General features: G+C 40.9%; 1 protein-coding gene across 3 annotated transcripts in view; it reads left to right on the top strand.

Moving 5' to 3' along the window:
• scaf8 (SR-related CTD-associated factor 8) overlaps positions 1-20898 on the top strand; it is a 237750-nt gene that overhangs the window by 56202 nt on the left and 160650 nt on the right. For all 3 annotated transcript variants that reach the window (XR_010018938.1, XR_010018940.1, XM_063056008.1), the window contains exon 4: positions 15924-16085. Coding sequence is in view for 1 of the 3 variants with exons in the window: in XM_063056008.1 (XP_062912078.1) it covers positions 15924-16085 (162 nt within the window). In the remaining 2 variants the exon portion in view is untranslated. The remainder of the gene's footprint in view (positions 1-15923; positions 16086-20898) is intronic.

Consider the following 20898-nt stretch of genomic DNA (forward strand, 5'->3'; position numbering starts at 1 on the left):
ATAAATCATAGCCGATGCACCTTTCTGACATGGATAACCCAAAATGTCAACTGTTCATTTCACTGTATAGACACCGCCTTCCTCCAGCAGTTAGTTTTATTATTGTTGTTCACTTGTAAGTCCATGCAGTCTACATTGTAGGGGCAGCTTACATTGTCTAATGAGCTTAGAAACCATCAGATCTTTGGAATTTGGTATAAATAAGAACTTGGGAGAAAATTTACGCAGTCAAAGGGAGCACGTGCAAACTCTTCAAAAACAGCACCAGAGGTCAGGATTGAACTTGAGGCATTGGTACTATGATGTGTGGATATAGGCAATCTTTTTGTTGTTTAGCTCTTAAAATGTAAACATTTAGACATTTTAGGATTAAAAATATCTGCTTTTGGAACTTTTAATGTGGTCTTAAGTGGCTTGGCCATCTTAACCCACACTGGTAGCATGCTTAATTTAAAGGCCATGATTCTGCATTTGTGTTCAAATTTTGTGTTAATAGGATATACAAATCCCAGTGTTTGGTCCTTCTATTAAAAAACCCAAGAAAAGAATTTCAATCCCATTCCAGCTGAGGCATAATTACTTAAAGAGCTCGTGCAGTTGCTGGAATCAAGTGTGCTTCTCTTCCAAATTTTTGCAGGACAAATTAATGTGGATAATTAAGATAGTTAAAAAGGTGAATTAAGCCTAAAAGAAAATGTATAAGTAAGCAAAAGGACATGAAGATTGGGATGAATTTAGAATCCAGCAAAGGAGAACAGAAGAGACAATGGACTGAGTGCAAACTAATGACATGTTAAAAACAGATAAGAGCTGCATTAATTATTTGGAAAATGAAGGAAGAGGTTCCAGTGAACAAAGGCCCCTTTGAAAAGGAGACTGGAGAAAATTTATTACAGGGGAAGTGAAAATGTCAGATGTCTTAACTATTTTAAATCAGTCTTTACTTCAAAAGATGTTTTGAGCATCTGATCATTTTGGGGTAAATTAAGTACCATAACCATCATTGGAAGGTTTGCTGAAGGCTGAGGAATCCATTGGGCTAGATGGCATGTATTTCCTTGTCTTAAGTAATAAGGACGCGGATGCAAAGGCTATAGTTTGAAAGTCCTTAGTTTCTTCAGAAGTGCAAGAGGATTGGAAAACTGCAATGTGACACCTTTTATTCAAAAATGGAGGGAGGTTAAAAAAATTGATTATCCTGTTATTTGTTGTTTGAAATTGATGGAACAAAGCACATTTGAAAAATCATAATCCAATTGAGTTAGTCTGACTTCCTGAAGGAGAATTTGTATCTATTAGAGTTTTTTGAGGAAGGCTCATCCTAAGTATTTAAAAAGTAGTAGGTGTATTTGGACTTGTGTGTGGTGTTCAACCAAGTGCCTTAAAAGAGATTAAATGGTAAAAAAGGATGTTGATGTTTTTGAGTAACATTAGTGTGGATTGACAATTGGTTAACAGCCAGGAAGCATGCAGTAGGGATAAGAGGGTGATTTTTCACTGAAGAACTTGTGACAACGCAGATACAAGTGGGAAGGTAAGATGATAGAAATAGTTTTTGAAAAGTATTGTTCGGTTTAATGACTGGCAAAAAGTTTGCAAATGCTACAGAATGTGAGGTTCATTTGGAAGGAAGAATAAAAGAACAGTATTTAAATAGAGAAAAGCTACACATGGCAAAGAATGTTAATGCAAAGATGCAGCTGTTAATAAGGAAGACTAATGGAATGTTGGCACTTTAATGCAAGAAGGCAAAATTATAAAAGTAGGTAAGTCTTGCTACATCTAAATGAGGCACTTGTGAAATCAATCTAGAGGGCTGTGGTTTTGGTCCCCCATTTTGGAGATTAATTGAAGGCAGTGTAACTAAGGTTTACTAGGATGATTCTCAGCTTGGAAGAACGAGAGGCGAGTTTCTTGTAACATGGAGGAGACAGTAAATGCTGTTACAGTCGATGTTTTGGGCCGAGACCCTTCGTCAGGACTAACTGAAAGAAGAGATAGTAAGAGATTTGGGAGGGGGAGATCTGAAATAATAGGAGAAGACAGGAGGGGGAGGGATGGAGCTAAGATCTGGAAAGTTGATTGGCAGAAGGGATATGAGGCTGGAGAAGAGAGAGGATCATGGGACGGGAGGCCTAGGGAGAAAGAAAGGGGTGGGGGGGAGCCCAGAGGATGGGCAAGGAGTATAGTGAGAGGGAGGGAGATGGATCTCCCCCTCCCACTTTCAAATCCCTTACTATCTCTTCTTTCAGTTAGTCCTGATGAAGGGTTTCGGCCCGAAACGTCGACTGTATCTCTTCCCATAGATGCTGCCTGGTCTGCGTTCACCAGCAATTTTTGTGTGTGTTGCTTGAAATTCCAGCATCTGCAGATTTCCTCGTGTTTGCGAGGGTAAATGCTGACCGTGTTTCCTTTCTTGGGAGAGTCAAGAACTAGGGTAAATGATCTCAGAATAAAGAGGCATTATTTAAAACTGCTATTTCTTTTCCTCAGGATTTGTGGTTCTTTCAAACTCCTTGGTATTCAGAGTCTTTGTAAATATTTAAGCCCGAGGTGGATTTCCAATCACCTAAGGAAAATTATTGTTATGAGGAAAGGGCAGAAAAGCCTACATTTGTTGCTACTACGTATGGTCTTTTGCAGTTATTTCAAAAACTGGATCTGTACTGCATTGTTAGTTGTAGATTTATGGGAACCAATTGTAGTTACACACTTCAAGTGAGAGGAATTTCCAAGGTTGTATTGCAAAAGAGATATTAAGAAAATGACAGAGGATGCTACTGCTTTGGCTAAAAAAAAACAGACTGCCTATTTCTATTATTTCCTGGCAATTGGGCCTTGAATTTTGAGAGATTATTTGATTCTTACAATTTTGTTGACCTGACATAAAAATAAAGCTGCAGATGAAAATTAATGAATTGGTTGCTTTTCATCTTTGGAGTATCCTCCATATACCAGCATTTGGAACATACTTGAAATATTGTATTTTGTATGGAAGAAATTAATTGAATACTGTTGGTATGCTTATGAATTAAGGAAGAATCAAAGATCCTTCAGCCTTGGTCTTGTGAAAATATTCAATAGTTTATTTCTTCCGAAAACCTGTTCTTGAACAGCTCTTCTTGAAGGGTTTGAAAAATCCAGCACAGAGTTAATTACCGGTGTACAAAGATAAACCAAAAATAGCTTCACTATACTTATAAATATCTGTTAAGCATTTTCAGAAATGTGATTCATCTTATATGAATGATTATGCTACTGTGGATTGATAGAAAAATTATTCTTACAACAGTCTTGGCACATCCTGTCTTCTGCCTTGACCATGATGCTGAGTTACATCCTAGGATGTTGCTCTTTAACATCAGCAAGTGTAACAGTAATTTTAACCAGATTTTGCCTCCCAAACAGCAACAGGTTTAATATGAATTCAGGAACTTTCTGGACATATTGTGCCACTGCCGTTGGAAAAAGCAGTTGGCTCCTAAACTCTAAACTGAATTTCAGAGAATTGCTGCATTTATTTGTATATTAATTAGCAAATTTGCCTTTAAAGTAGGACCAGGATATAAAAGTGAAAATATCTTAAGTGTTGGGACATCATTACTGCAGTGCCTTTGAATCTCTCCAGCTGAGTAAAGAAGCAATTGAAGCAGTGATGTCTCATTTTCACAAAAAAGTAATTCAGTCTTTGGTAAATAAATTTTCTGTATTTGTTCTAAGTATAATCTTTTCAGTTGTATCTGAATTTGCAACTAATTTACTGTATTTCCTTTTCTATCCTCATCCTTTCTCAGTCAAAATTCATCAGTTGAGATGGCCAGATTATTATTGGCTGGAACAAAATACACAAACTGCAGTTGGAACTCAGCACGCCAGGCAGCATCTTTGGAATAGAGTAAACAGTCGACATTTTGGGCCAAGACCTTTCATCAGGACCCTTCAACAGTCCTGATTAAGTGTCTTGGCCTGAAACATCGACTGTTTACTCTTTTACGTAGATGCAATCTGGCCTGCTGAGTCCTTCCAGAATTTTGTATGAGTTGCTTTGGATTTCCAGCGACTGCAGATTTTCTGGTGTTTGGACTATAGCTGAAACTTTATTACTTGAAGATCAAAGCTTTTCTGTGAACATGCACATTTTTATGTATGCATACATATTTGCTTGTGTGCATGTATCCTAGGTACATATGTACATGCCTTTCTGTGTAATGCCTACACACATAAGGCGAACTTTTATCTGTTGTTGTATAGGTGCCATGCTGTCTAATGTATATTTTGTGGATACAAATCTGTGAAGGCCATTGTAAATATTTTTCAAGTATTTATATATGTTAGTTTAAAGAAGAAACGAAAATGCTGCAGTAGTCGTGGCAAGATAGATCTAACATTTAACTTCAGTGTATTTTGACAATTTTACTTGAAAATTTAATGAATTTTTGAGTAAAAGGCATAAAATCCTTTAGTTGAATATGTTTTGAGTCTCATTCTGAGCAGAGTCTGCTGTTGTGTGGTTCATTCAGTTTACTTCGCTAAATCAGGTTCTAATAATTGGAGAACAAATCCAAGCAGCAACCAGGAATTTGGGGGAGGGGAGAATTGTGGCAGGTCATTGTGAACTGGGTAGAGGAACTGATCATGTATCAATTTTGAACACTATATATATGATATATTTGATTTGAGACAATGAAGGTACACTAGTTTTTAGTTATTGGAATAAGGGAGTTGAACAGAATGATCCACTTCTGTCAGGAGTTTTGTTTAAAGAATGAGAGGTAATAATTTTGAGAGACTAAATGTTGTGAAGATGTTTCCCTAGTAAGTCAATTTTATTGTTATATTAACAAGTACATGTCTGAACAGGTGCTGTGAAAAACTTGCAGCAGCATCAGAGCACCTAACAAAGTTCAAAGCATTTTTTTAATCAAAGTATGTATACATTATACACCCTTGAAAATTTGTCTCCAAACAGGCAGCCTCAAACCAGAGACACCCAAAAAGGGGGGAGTGTGTGCATATATACACACACATGACTATCTTAACACTCAATGTGCAGAGAAGAAGAACCACATCATGCCCATAAAAAAGAGCCTGTAAAAGAAATTAAATAACCCATTTTTTAAAAAAGACCATCAAACACCCAATGTGCAATGAAAATAGATCATGCAAACAGTAATCAAATCACAAGCAAGTAGTGTTTTTGAACTGAAGTCTGCACAGAGCTGAGAAAACGCCATGGAAGAGCAATCTGAAGTGGACCCCACTTGCCTTGGGGCCCCTACTCCCAACCTTTTCAATCTGGCCTAGAGCTTAACTCTCCGTCTGACCACCGGGTTCTGCTATTTCCACCAGTGATCTGAATTGGCCCGTATTTTGCCTTCATCCTTGACACTGATCTTTTCAGTCTGGCCCAGTGCGTAGATCTCCATCTGAACAACGGCTTCTGCTGTGTGAATATACCGGACTGTGCTGCCTTGATTTGGCCTGTAAATCTTTGAGCATTGTGTTCAGTGCCTTGACACACTCTGCGGCCTGGATTCCGTGGCTTCAATTCAGCCTGTACCTGACCTTTCACTCTCTTCCGTGTTCTCAGCAATGGGCCCACCAGCTTGCCTTGCCTCAGAAATGCCACAGCAAATTGCCTCCAAGTCCAAAGGGAAGTTACAGACTAATACTTGCAATGATTGTTTGCAAGAAAAAGTGTGGTTAACAAAGTATTTAGTTGCTTTCTTTGTTTTGTTAGCCACCAGCCAAAAGTTGCAGAGTCATTAGTGCCATCTTAAACCACATATAACCAGCATTCGCAAGAAAAACAAACTATATGCACTTTTACAAGAAAGCACAATTAGAACAGCTCCATTTTAATGCAGAGAAGTCATAGTGTTGCTAAACTATTGTAATTAGTGTTTTGCCAGTTGGTTGAAGAATCAATAGTTGAAAGGAAGTAGCTGTGCCTGAGCCTGGGATGTAGAACGTGGCTTCACTACCTCCTACTTGAAGGTAATTGCAAAAAGGTGGCCTGGCTGGCTGGTGGGGATCTTTGATGTTGCTCGAACATAAATGCAAGTAACAATATCAAAGTTCAAAGTAAATTTATTATAGAAGTACACATGTCACCATATACAAACCTGAGATTCATTTTCTTGCAGGAATATACTAAATCCGTCATAGAATCAATGAAAGACTGCACCAACTGAGAGTTCAACCAATGTGCAAACGACAACAAACTGTGCAGATACATTTAACCCTCTCACTGGGGCTTGTACTCAAACTTGGCTTGTTAGCTAACTCTGCAAACAGCCACATGACTCAGTGGTGAGAAGGCCAGCTTCCACAAGCAATACATATCTAGGGTTGGTATGATTTGCGTTCAACCAAATGGGAAAGTTGGAATGTTCTTGGGAGGAACGTGAATTTTACTGAGTGCTGTGTTATATACTGCTCCATGCAAAGTTATCATTTGTCGGGAAAATAACAGCATAAAATTACAAAGGAACCAATATTTCAACTTTAACAAACAGTTAACAGAAAAAGAAAAGTAAAAGAGCCCTTTACAGTTAAACTAGTCCAAATGTGTGCATAAACATTGGAGCTCATTTTTGAAGTAGTCAGGATGCTTTGCTTTGATTACTTGCATGCTGAACCCAGGTTCTGTGCGAAGGACACCAGCCACAGTTTGAACTTCCCTGGAAGACGGTCTTAAACAAACTGGCTAACTTAAGAGGATTGGGACTTCCTCCTTGGAACTATTTGTCTGCACAAAGCATATCTTACAATTGGGTCTCTCCTTCGAATGGCATTCTGTGAGCATCTTCCTTTGTACCCTGCTCCACAGCCCCTGCCAAAAGGCCCCAAACCAGATGACTGTCCTTAAGAAATCTGATCCCACCCAGCTCTCTTGAATCTTTCATCATATCCCACTGGACAGCAAGTTACAACACGTACCAAGACCAGTCCAATTGTCTGACACAACATTCCTCAGTTGGACAAAATGTCTCCTTATCTTTAGTTGAAGCTAAAACATTAGTCTATGAAGTTTACTAATAGGACAGTGTTTGCAGAAAACTGCTAAAATAAAAATACCTCACAGCTAACAGTAGAAATCTAAACCAAGGCACTACATACAAAAAGTAAGAGATAACAATAAATATTGAGAACATGAGCTGAGGAGTCCTTGAAAGTGAGCTGCGGGAACATTTCAGTGATGGGGCAAGTGAAGTTGAGTGAAGTTATTCCTTCTGGTTCAGGAGTCTGATTGTTGAGAGCAAAGTGACTGTTCCTGAATCTGGTGGTTCAGGAAATAATATTATTTTGTTTGTTTTTTGTGATTCAGCCCTCTAGCATAGTTTAACCATTTAGTATGCACATGACAACCAGGACATGTGCAGTTTGTTGGCTCATCATGCATCCCAAAACATTTTGTTGTCATGTTTCTGGATGTATGTTTTAAATTGATCGTACATCGTTGCATAAAGCTTTGCCAACCAAATTCCAGTACCTGAAAAGAAAAATTACTGTTTGCATATGTCCTTAGGCAAAAATGGTTAAAGTTCTTTAAGAGAGCTAGAAAAAAATTACTTTCATTTGCTAGATATTTTTATGCTTAATAGATTCAAAACATGATATTGCTATCAGTCCTGCACCATCAAATAGAAAATTATTATACACAAAAAATATTAAGATTGTGTTCACCTGAGCAAATCAGAACAAATTTTCATGGAAAATCTTGAAAACAGAAGTCAATTATTACAAACTTATCACATAAATAATATCACATAAATCAATATGCATTCGCTTAGCTACAAGAGCAATTGATAAATGGGTACTGTCTTAAGCAGGTACATTAATTCCATGTGTATAAAATCTCCTTAGATATTTTACTTGAATTCAGTCCTGCAAATTTTGAATTTTTGATCGGAGGGCAAGGGATTGGGTAGATCTTTGGAGTAGTGCTTGGAACTTGGAGTTTCCATTGCAGATGATTTGTAGGGTCACAAAATTGAGGTCCCATAATCGTACGAACTGTATTAGAGGCAATTATACCCTGATGCTTTAGCCCCTGTTTAGTGCTTGTATTACTGGATGTTTGCTGTCATTGCACTGAAAGCAACTTTGGAATTTTGTTTGCATTTAGTTTAGTATGGTGTCCTGAAGTTGCTGTACTGCATAGGCTACACGGTTCCTGACTTGAACAATAAAATCAAACGAAATCATAGGTTGTTTACAGCACAGAAGGGTTTGTTTTACTCTTTGTGTCAGCATTAGGTCTCCATTAGAGCTGTTGACTGGTTCTACTTTACAGCATCTTCTCTGACCTTGTAGATGTGAATTGATTGGAATCAGAGGTACCTTTCAATTATCTTACTGTGACACCCCCGGAAAATGTAATCAATTGCTGTAAGTGCAAATGATTTGTTTATAAATCCATAATCTAGCTTTATAGAGGGAGCTCATTTTATGTATGGATTGCAATTCTCTTTCTGAAGAGTTTCAAGATTTAATGAGTCTTAAATTTCTTTTAAATTTGCTATATATTGTTTTTTAATCAATTATGTATTCTTCACTTAAAAGTGTTTTAATTGGAAATTGTGAAAATTTTGTTTGTTATCCAAGAATTAACTGCTCAATCAGTTCAGAGTATCCAGTAGGTATTAAACAAATACCTGACTGCAGTCAACTTTGGAAAAGATGAAGTCATGCTACAAAGATTGTTGGATATTTGTGAAAAAAAACTTTTTTAGGAACAGCACACGGCATTATTTTGAACCTTGTTGATTCCCATTTACTTATGAATTTATAATGGTAAAGTTGGTAGAGGAAGAATACTGTATATGGAAGAAACACCGTTGCAGAAGTTGCATCTCTTCTTGTATCCTGAATTTTGAATATATCGAGCAGAAGGTTTCCTTGTTAATCTCTCAATTAGTATCAGTAAAATGGATTATTTGGTCATTATCATATTTTGAGATTTCCTAGTTAATTAGCTATTACTTTTCCTATATTATAACAGTGAATATAAGCCAGAAATTGCTTTGTTGAGTAAAGCCATTTTGGGGCTATTGAGGTTGTGAAATAGTCAATTAATAAATGTAAGTTTTCCATAAAATTGCATGCTTTTCTTCCTGGTGTAGTGCTTTCTCAATATGGCCTTCCTTTGTCTTGGAAATCTAAGGCTTTCTATTTTATAACTTCCATAAATTTTCCTGCAGTTGGCTCATCTTTTTGGCAGCTTTAACATGTAAGCTCATGATAAAATGGCAGAGCAGACTCGATGGGCCGAATGGCCTACTTCTGCTCCTTTGTTTTATGATCTTATAACGGCTCTGTTTTACATTTTTGGAATTTTATAACCCCTTCATTGTGATGAAGCTCCTTCAGTTAACACCAGATTGGGCTTGATCTAAATGGTTACTCAGTCTTGCTTTCTGTGGTATTTCCATGGCTGCATTTAGCTTTTGAGGCCCAGTTGCCTAAATCACACTCCATAGTTTGTTGTCAGAACCGTCCCACAGAGAGAACTATCATGTCCCACAGATGTCCTAACAACACACACAAAAATGCTGGAGGAACTCAGCAGGCTAGGCAGCATCTATGACAAAAAGTACAGTTTCAGGCTGAAACCCTTTGGCAGGACTGGGGGTGGGGGGGGTGGAAAAGCTGAGGAGTAGATTTGAAAGGTGGGCGGAGGAGAGAGTGAAACGTCAGGTGATAGGTGAGACTTGGAGGGGGAGGGATGAAGCAAAGAGTGAGGAAGTTGATTGGTGAAAGAAACAGAAGGCCATGGAAGAAAGCAAAAGGCAGGGAGGAACACCAGAGGGAGGTGATCGGCGGGCAAAGAGATAACATGAGAGAGAGGAACAAGGGGATGGGAAATGGTGAAGTGGGGGGCATTACTGGAAGTGTGAGAAATCGATCTTCATGCCATCAGGTTGGAGGCTACCCAAACGGAATATAAGGTGTTCTTAGCCAACGTAAGCGTGGCCTTATTTGGACAGTGGAGGAGGCCATAGATGGACATATGGGAATGGATGGCCACTGGGAAATCCTGCTTGCTCTGGCAGACAAAACGTAGATGCTTGGCGAAACGGTCTCCCAATGTACGTTGGATCTCACGGATATATAGAAGAGGACACACCAGGAGCACAGAACACAGTAAAGGACCCCATCAGGCTCTCAGTTAAAGTGTTGCCTTATCTGGAAGGACTGGTTGGGGCCCTGAATGGTAGAGAGGAAGGATTGTCCGAATAGTTTTTTGACAGTTTGCTGTGTAAAAAAAAAAGTTTAATTATTTCTCGGTGTCTGTGATAATTAAAGATTTTTTCTTTCTTTTTAAATCTTTTTATTGAATTAGTACACAAAAGGTAAAACATATAGAAACTAATACACTGTTGCGATATAAATTTACAAGAGATATTAATACATTAAAAAAACAGTACAAACAGTGCAGTTTAGTTATAAAGTAATGAGGTAATATAGTAGTATACTAATTTTCCATATATATCAATAAAGAGAAGAAAAAAAGCCCACAGTGCAACTAACCTAAAAAGCAAAGCAAAGCAACGGGCTAACTAGGTACCAAGTAGACTTAAACAACTTAAACAATCACGTCCTCAAACCCGACCTCCATTAATAACAGTTTAAAAACCAGGAAGGGAATATAAATATGGTCAAAGAGAAAAAAAAGTTACATTAAATGAAAATGTTGAACAAAAGATCTCCAGGTCTGTACAGATTTAACTGAAGTATCATTAAGATTACTTCTGATTTTTTCCAAATATAAACATAGTATCGTTTGAGAAAACCAAAAAAATGTAGTTGGGGCATTAATCTCCTTCCAATGTTGTAAAATACAACATTTTGCCATTAAAGTAAGAAATGCAGTCATTCTACGGGCTGAAGGGGAAAGATTACTGGAAGTTTTAGGTAATCCAAAGGTAGCAGTAATAGGATGGGGAGAAATATCTCTATTGAATACCTTTTGAGATAATATTAAAAATGTCTTTCCAAAATGTTTCCTGACTAGGACAGGACCAAAACATATGAGTTAAGGAAGCTATCTCCCCATGACATCTATCACAAAGAGGGTTAATATGAGAATAAAAACGAGCTAATTTATCTTTAGACATATGTGCTCTATGAGCAACTTTAAATTGAATTAGGGAATGTTTGGAACAGATAGAGGAAGTATTGACTAGTTGTAAAATATGCGCCCAGTCATCTGCCAAAATAGTAAAGCCCAATTCCTTTTCCCAATCGGACCTAATCTTATCGAATGGAGCTATCCTAAGTTTCATGCTAGTATTATAAATAATAACCGTTACACCTTTCTGACACGGGTTAAGGTTAATTATAGTATCTAAAATATATGTAGGGGGTAACGCCGGAAAGGAAGAGTATGATACTTAGGAAATTTCTAACTTGGAGATATCTGAAAAAAAATGTATTCTTGGTAATAAGGATATTTTTTAAAAAACTTTGAATTACATTGAAATAATTTAAAATAAACACAATGCATTTAACTGATATTAATTAGCAATAACATTGAACAAAATAAATGCTATAATACATTGTTTACTTGTGCAATCATAAGAATGTGGCCTTGTTTAAACACACCAGCTTGAGCTCATAAAAAGCTGTAGGACACAGCACAAAATACATCCCTTTTGCTCATTCGGATGAAACTGCCTCTAGCCCAGTGCTGAATTCAGAATCAGAAGTGGGTTTATTATCACCAGCATGTGACATGAAATTTGTTAACTTAGCAGCAACAGTTCAATGCAATACGTAATCTAGCAGAGAGAGAAATAAGACAATTAATAAAATAAAACAATAAATAAATAAGTAAATCAATTGTGTGTGTTGAATAGATTTTTAAAAAACAGAAATACTTCAATGTCTATTTAGGAATCGGATGGTAGAGGCGAAGAAGCTGTTCCTGAATCACTGAGTGTGTGCCTTCAGGCTTTTGTACCTCCTACCTGCTGGTAACAGTGAGAAAAGGGCGTGCCCTGGGTATCCTTAATAATGGATGCTACCTTTCTGAGATGCCTCTCCCTTAAGATTTCCTGGGTACTTTGTAGGCTAGTGCCCAAGATGGAGCTGACTAGATTTACAACCTTCTGCAACCTCTTTTGGTCCTGTGTAGTAGCCCCTCCATACCAGACAGTGATGCAGCCTGTCAGAATGCTCTCCGTGGTACAACTATAGAAGTTTTTAAGTGTATTTGTTGACATGCCAAATCTCTTCAAACTCCTAATAAAGTATAGCCACTGTGTTGCCTTCTTTATGACTGTGTTGATATGTTGGGACCAGGTTAGATCCTCAGAGATCTTGACACCGAGGAACTTGAAGCTGCTCCCTCTCTCCACTTCTGATGCCTTTATGGGAATTGGAATGTGTTCCTTTGTCTTACCCTTCCTGAAGCCCACAATCAGCTCTTTCATCTTACTGACGTTGAGTGCCGGGTTGTTGCTGCAGCACCATTCCACTAGTTGGCATATCTCACTCCTGTATGCCCTGTCGTCACCACTTGAAATTCTACCAACAGAGGTTGTTTCGTCAGCAAATTTATAGATGGTATTAGAGCTATGCCTAGCCACACAGTCATGTGTATACAGAGAGTAGAGCAGTGGGCTAAGCACACACCCTGAAGTGCACCAGTGTTGATCGTCAGCGAGGAGGATATGTGATCACCAATCTGCATAAACTGTGGTCTTCCGGTTAGGAAGTCGAGGATCCAATTGCAGAGGGAGGTACAGAGGCCTAGGTTCTGCAACTTCTCAAACAGGATTGTGGGAATGATGGTATTAAATGCTGAGCTATAGTCGATGAACAGCATCCTGATGTAGGTGTTTGTCTTGTCTAGGTGGTCTAAAGCCATGTGGAGAGCCATTGAGATTACTTCTGCCATTAACCTATTGTGGCAGAAGAGCAGGGCATTAATTGCACTGGTATCCACTGGCATTTTGAGTTCTGAGCTGGCTAATACAGTCATTTGAGAATCATTGATCTTTTTACACAAATGAGGTGGGGGCTGATAGAGAGGTGGATAGCTCAACAGGCCATCCACATCTTTTACCATTTGTATTGATGCTGTAGTTGCATGTGTTTGTGTTCTCAATACCTTTCCAAAAGCTGCTCCTTCACTTTGAATGGAATGGGATAGAGATTTTCAGGGGTCAGTGGGAATATTGCATTTCTTCAGTGCAGTTTTGGCACATCCTTGAATCTCTCCTGTGTGTCCTTGGCTATCTTTCCCCATGATGAAGCTTTGAATAGACAGAACTGCTCTCTTGCTGTCAATGCAATCTTCCTTATATCTTGTGATTTGAAATTGGACTACCTCTATTGCTGTTGAGCAAAATGCCAGAAACAAAAAAATATTAAGGGTAGGTACCAAAATGTCACAGATAGCAGGATTAAAACAGAAGGGGAAAATTTGGCAGGCGGAAGAGTAAGGAAATAGTAGAAAATTGCTAAATTTCCAAATTCTGTATTTCCATTTTAATTGTAAAAGAGAAAAAGTAAACTGTTGGCCCTGCTCTGAGAAATCCTATATTTAAACGAGCAGTAAATTAATTTAGATCAGTGCCATTGCAATCAAATTTTAAAAAGTTGCTCTTGTATAAATGCTTCACAAATATGGCAGAAATATAGCTTTATTTATGTTGCCTATTTTTCTATCTCTCACACACACACACACACACACACACACACACACACACACACACTTAATTTCTCTTTTATCCGAGTAATGTCCTACTTGAAGAATTCTCTTGTCCATCAGGTTTTCTGCACATTTCTTATATCTTGCTCACCTTTACTGCTTTCAGCAACACTAGCTTGCTGTATCTCAAAGTTGCTGTGGCCCACAAGATATTATTGGTGGCGATGTCAGTAATCACAGGCTTAAGATGTCTTTTTGTTTCCATTTCCCTCTGACCCTCTTCCATGATTTAAATCTCAAGTTTTAATCATGATTTTAACCATCAGTATTGATCTTCCTCTGACTAAAGACGGTCAATCCTCACAATCTGTGGATTCCTCATTTTCTGGCCCTGTCCCAGTGAACTTCCAATGAAGTCCCAATGAGTACTGAACTCTTATTTTTATACTCATTTCTTCTGCCAGGAGGCCAGCCACTATTTCCTTTCACTGTATGAATCCCCTTAAATCTGAACTTCAATGGGTTTGTCCTCTACATTTTTTCACTGCAAACTTATTTCCATTTTTGCTCTCTTTCCTCTGAACATTTTTTTTTCCCCATTGTGGTCCAATGTCAGGATTGTCATCATACCTGTTGATAAAGGTTTTGCTATTTTCTGATAGGTATTTTGCTTCCACAAAGTAGAGATGCTATTTTCTAACACTTTCTTCTACTTCACTCAGATTTTGATTTAACTATTGAATCCTAGATTGTTGTGACCGCTGACTGTCTTCCCTCTGCGTTCTCCATGCATGTGATCGTCCAAATCAGTATCTTCTCGAGGTCCAAAATGCTAATTTTTTCCTCACAGAACAATTTCATACTGCCATTTTTGTTACTTCTTTCCTGGCACTAAAATCTCATTTTCAATATGAATGTCCACTCGTCTCCCAAGCTTCAGAATGACTGAGGGCTGTCAGCAATCTGTTTTCTCTTGACTGCTGATTAAACTAGAATCCATCCATGGCTGCCATCTCTACCAGTTTGAGCAACATTTTTATTTAATCCGGGTCCATGCTTGGTTTATCTTGAAAAAATTTATGTACTACATTGAGCATTCATTGTTTTAATGCTATACAGATCTTTTCTGTTGCTACTTTCAGGCACATTGATCGCTGTGGTGCCATTTCCTGGTCTTGTACTAAAATTTCACCAGCTTTAACTTTTCATCTTCTCTTTTCCATTACCACCACCCACTGGCTTTTCACATCGTCCATTTCATTTTCATCCCGTACTCAAACTCCAGTTTCACTTCTGGGCACAGGCTTGCATCCATTACACAGAATAAATCAACAGTTACATCAGCTGTGCTTCCTCCTGTGAGCACTTCATCCTGCAAGTGACTCTCAACTCTGCTGACTGTGCAGCCTCCTATACCAGTTTTTCATTTTCTTTTTTGAAAATCTTTATAAACCCAACAGTGTTTTTATACCCCTCTTCCTGTACCATCACCTTTGCATAATCCTGTCATTTAATTCCTTCTACCTTCTCTCCTGTCACAGACCTCCGCATATGTTCCTCCTTCCTCATATGTTAAAATTACTAATGTTTCTATTGTGTCAGTTCTGATTAAAGAGATCTCATTGAAAAGTTAACTCTGTTTTTCTTTCCACAGATGCTGCCTGTTCTGCTGGGCATTCCTAGCATTTTTTAAATTTTCATATCATCACTTGTTCTGCTAATCAAATTGTTAGGTGGTGGGATTTTTAATTAAGAGAATAGAATGATTATGCATTGAAGTGGGAGCACTTAGGAACAAAGAATTTTTTCATTTTGGAATGACACTCTCAGTGGGGGGAAATGTCATGAGAACGAAATAATCAGCAGTAGCACTGACTACATGGAATATTTCTGTTCTTCAGTGCAGAAGTGTGAAAGACTATGCTTTTAAAAGATACTTTACAAGTTCTGTCCAAGGGATGGATTGGAGGTGTTTTGAGTGAGGTGAATATTCTACTTCAAATCTGGCAGTTGTGATCTTTTCGTTTGATTATTTTATTTTGTTTCTTATCAAAAGAAATTGAGCTACTGCAACCTAGACAGCACAAACAGAAGTGATTACATGGCACACGGGGAATTGTGAGCTTCAATCTACTTTATGCTGCTCAGCATGCAATGCAGTAGGTCACAAGTCAGTAGCAAAGGTAGCTATAATGTTCCAAGGTAAATAAGTCATAACCATGTTGAAGTACTTCATTTGTATTTAAATATATATTCACAGTGTAAACCAGAATACAAAGTCCCAGGGCTGTATGTTATCGACTCAATTGTGCGCCAATCTCGTCATCAGTTTGGTCCAGAAAAGGATGTGTTTGCTCCCAGATTTTGCAAGAACATCAATACAACTTTCCAGAACTTGTACAAGTGTCCTGCTGATGACAAGGTATGTGTTTTGCCTCTAGTCTTTTAATGTATTATTCAGAGTTGATGTATTAGGCTGATTTAATACATTGTAACTAAGAAGTTTGGTTCCTTTTGAAGAAGCATATTAATTAAGTTCTGAGATGAATAAATCCAGCACAAACTTTTTTTTTTAAAGAACAATGCAGGCTCATTCATATTTGCAATGGAACTAGCTTCAGTAGTTGACTTTTTAAGATTTAATTTGTTTAGAATAATTGAATTTCGCAAACAGTTAACTGGTCAAAGCGCATTGTCTTTGGGTAGGTAGAAAAGGAAAAGTAAGTAGCAGATCAATGAAAATGGGGTGAAAAAATATATAAATGCATACTCAAAATAGAACATAAAACAGTATAGCACAGGAACATACACGTTGTCAAGTGATGTCTGCACTGACTGTGATGCCAATCTAACTTAACCCAATCTGCGTTCACAAGGTCCATATCCATATATTCTTTGCCTGTTCATCTGCCTGTCTAAATACTCCTTAAATGCTGTTATCATATTTGTTTGTACCAATTCCCCTGCCATCAAGTCCCAGCAAATGCCCCTCTCTATATTTTAAAATAAACTTGCTTCTCAGATCTCCTTTGCAATTCCGCCCTTTCACTTTAAAACTCTGTCCTCTTGTATTTGACACTTTCATCTTAGAAAACTGATTGACTGTCTACCTTATCTATGCCTGCCATCATTTTATTTATTTCTGTTGGGTGGCCTATCAGCTTCCTACACTCCAGAATAAATCATTTTGTCCAATCTTTTTTTTTGACAGTACTGACAAACCTAGGAAGCATCTTGACAAACTTCTCCTGCACCCACTCCAAAGCCTCCAAATCCTTGAACTCGATAATCAATTTACAATGGGAGATAGAAAAGGCATGTAATAAGGGCAATGCTGCCAATAGTCATGGGGATGGGGGATTTCGGTGTGCAGGTTCAATGGGAAAATTAGTTTTGTGCTGGATCCCAAGAGAGGGAATTTATAAAATGCCTACGAGATGGCTTTTTAGAGCAGCTTGTGGTTGAACCCACCAGGGGAAAGGGAATTCTGGATTGGGTGTTGTGTAATGAATCAGATTTGATTAGGGATCTTAAAGTAAAGGAACCCCTAGGAGACAGTGATCATAATATGATAGAATTCACTCGTAAACATGTGGAATTCTGCAGATGCTGGAAATTCGAGCAACGCACATCAAAGTTGCTGGTGAACGCAGCAGGCCAGGCAGCATCTCTAGGAAGAGGTACAGTGGACGTTTCGGGCCGAGACCCTTTGTCAGGACTAACTGAAGGAAGAGCTAGTAAGAGATTTGAGAGGGGGAGGGGGAGATCCAAAATGATAGAAGACGGGAGGGGGAGGGATGGAGCCAAGAGCTGGACAGGTGATTGGCAGAAGGGATATGAGAGGATCATGGGACAGGAGGCCCAGGGAGAAGGAAAATGGGGAGCGAGGGAACCCAGAGGATGGGCAAGGGGAATAGTCAGAGGGAGAAAAAGGAGGGAGAGAGAGGGAGAAAGAATGTGTGTATATAAATCTGGGATCTCCCAGTGGCCACACATTGTAATTCCACATCCCATTCCCATTCTGATATGTCTATCCATGACCTCCTCTATTGTAAAGATGAAGCCACACTCAGGTTGAAGGAGCAACACCTTATATTCCGTCTGGGTAGCCTCCAACCTGATGGCATGAACATTGACTTCTCTAACTTCTGCTAATGCCCCACCTCCCCCTCGTACCCCATCTGTTATTTATTTATATACACACATTCTCTCCCTCTCTCTCTCTCCCTCCCCCCCTCCCCCCTCTCCCCCCCCCCCTCTCCCCCCCTCCCCCCTCTCCCCCCTCTCCCCCCTCCCTCTCCCCCTCTCCCCCTCTCCCCCTCTCCCCCCTCCCCCCTCTCCCCCTCTCCCCCTCTCCCCCCTCCCCCCCCCCCCCCTCTCCCCCCTCCCCCTCTCTCCCCCTCCCCCCTCTCCCCCTCCCCCTCCCCCTCCCCCCTCTCCCCCCTCTCTCCCCCTCTCTCCCCCTCTCTCCCCCCTCTCTCCCCTCTCCCCCTCTCTCCCCCTCTCTCCCCCCTCTCCCCCCCTCCTCCCCCCCCCTCTCCCCCCCCCCCCCCCCCCTCCCCCCTCTCTCCCCCCTCTCCCCCTCTCTCCCCCCTCTCCCTCTCTCTCCCCCTCTCTCCCCCCCCTCTCTCCCCCCTCTCCCCCTCTCTCCCCCCTCTCTCCCCCCTCTCCCCCTCTCTCCCCCTCTCTCCCCCCTCTCTCCCCCTCTCTCCCCCCCTCTCTCCCCCCTCTCTCCCCCTCTCTCCCCTCTCCCCTCTCTCCCCCTCTCTCCCCCCTCTCTCCCCCCCTCTCCCCCCCTCCTCCCCCCTCCTCCCCCCTCTCTCCCCCCTCTCTCCCCCCTCTCCCCCCCTCCTCCCCCCCTCTCCCCCCTCTCCTCCCCCCCTCCCCCCCCCTCCCTCCCCCCCCCCCTCCCCCCCCCTCTCTCCCCCCCCCTCCCCCCCCCCCCCCCCTCCCCCCTCCCTCCCCCCCCCCTCCCCCCCTCCCTCCCCCTCTCCCCCTCTCCCCCTCTCCCCCTCTCCCCCTCTCCCCCCCTCTACCCCTTGCCCATCCTCTGGGTCCCCCCCCCCACCTTTACCTTCTCCTTGGACCTCCTGTCCCATGATCCTCTCATATCCCTTTTGCCAATCAACTGTCCAGTTTTTGGCTCCATCCCTCCCCCTCCTGTCTTCTCCTATTGTTTTGGATCTCCCCCTCCCCCTCCCACTTTCAAATCTCTTACTAGCTCATAGAATTCACTCTGCAGTTTGAGAGGGAGAAGCTAAAGTCAGATGTATATGTATTACAGTGGAGTAAGAGGAATTACAAAGGTATGAGAAAGGCAAAATTAGCCTGATTTCACTGGTTGGGACGATGTTGCAGTCCATTATGATGAGGTTTCAGGATACTTAGAGGCACATGATAACATAAGTCAAAGCCAGCATGGTTTCCTTTAGGATAATTTTTGCCTGAAAAATCTGTTGGAATTCTTTGGGGAAGTAACAAGCAGGATAGACAAAGGAGAATTCATGGACCTTATGTCCTTGGGTTTTTGGAAGGCCTTTGCCAAGGTGCCTCATATGAAGCAGCTTAACATCTACAAACCTATAGTATTATAGTAAAGATACTAGCACACTTAGTATATTGGCTGACTGGCAGGTGGTAAAGAGTAGGAATAAAAGGAGAAACAACAGGAATTCTGCAGACGCTGGAAATTCAAGCAACATACATCAAAGTTGCTGGTGAACGCAGCAGGCCAAGCAGCATCTATAGGAAGAGGTGCAGTCGACGTTTCAGGCCGAGACCCTTCGTCAGGACTAACTGAAGGAAGAGTGAGTAAGGGATTTGAAAGGGGGAGGGGGAGATCCAAAATGATAGGAGAAGACAGGAGGGGGAGGGATAGAGCCGAGAGCTGGACAGGTGATAGGCAAAAGTGATACGAGAGGATCATGGGACAGGAGGTCCGGGAAGAAAGACGGGGGGGGGTGACCCAGAGGATGGGCAAGAGGTATATTCAGAGGGACAGAGGGAGAAAAAGGAGAGTGAGAGAAAGAATGTGTGCATAAAAATGAGTAACAAATGGGGTACGAGGGGGAGGTGGGGCCTAGCGTAAGTTAGAGAAGTCGATGTTCATGCCATCAGGTTGGAGGCTACCCAGACGGAATATAAGGTGTTGTTCCTCCAACCTGAGTGTGGCTTCATCTTTACAGTAGAGGAGGCCGTGGATAGACATGTCAGAATGGGAATGGGATGTGGAATTGAAATGTGTGGCCACTGGGAGATCCTGCTTTCTCTGGCGGACAGAGCGTAGATGTTCAGCAAAGCGGTCTCCCAGTCTGCGTCGGGTCTCGCCAATATATAAAAGGCCACATCGGGAGCACCGGACGCAGTATATCACCCAGTCGACTCACAGGTGAAGTGTTGCCTCACCTGGAAGGACTGTTTGGGGCCCTGAATGGTGGTAAGGGAGGAAGTGTAAGGGCATGTGTAGCACTTGTTCTGCTTACACAGATAAGTGCCAGGAGGGAGATCAGTGGGGAGGGATGGGGGGGACGAATGGACAAGGGAGTTGTGTAGGGAGCGATCCCTGCGGAATGCAGAGAGAGGGGGGGAGGGAAAGATGTGCTTAGTGGTGGGATCCCGTTGGAGGTGGCGGAAGTTACGGAGAATAATATGTTGGACCCGGAGGCTGGTGGGGTGGTAGGTGAGGACCAGGGGAACCCTATTCCTAGTGGGGTGGTGGGAGGATGGAGTGAGAGCAGATGTACGTGAAATGGGGGAGATGCGTTTAAGAGCAGAGTTGATAGTGGAGGAAGGGAAGCCCTTTTTTATAAAAGGGGCCTTTTTTAGTTAGCTGTCAGTGACTAGTAGTGTGCTCTGCAGGGGTCGGTGTTGGGAATGCTTTTTTAATGGTATGTGTTAATGATTTGGATGATTGATTTGATGGTTTTGTGGTCAAATTTGTGGATGATATAAAAAATGGGCAAAGAAGTGGCAGCTGGAAAATAGTGTAGGGAAGTGTATGGTCATACATTTTGGCAGAAGGAATACAGACATGGAATATTTTCTAAATGGGAATAAAGTTCAAAATTAAGAGTTACAAAAGGACTTGGGAATTCTTGTGCAAGATTCCCTGAAGGTTAACTTGCAGGTTGAGTCAGTGGTAAGGAAGGCAAATGCAATGTTAGCATTCAGTTTGAGAGGATTAGAATATAAGAGTAAGGATGTAGTGCTGAGACTTTGTAAGGCATTGGTCGGAC

Source organism: Mobula hypostoma, chromosome 8 (genome assembly GCF_963921235.1).
Source record: "Mobula hypostoma chromosome 8, sMobHyp1.1, whole genome shotgun sequence".
Taxonomy (NCBI): Eukaryota; Metazoa; Chordata; class Chondrichthyes; order Myliobatiformes; family Myliobatidae; genus Mobula; species Mobula hypostoma.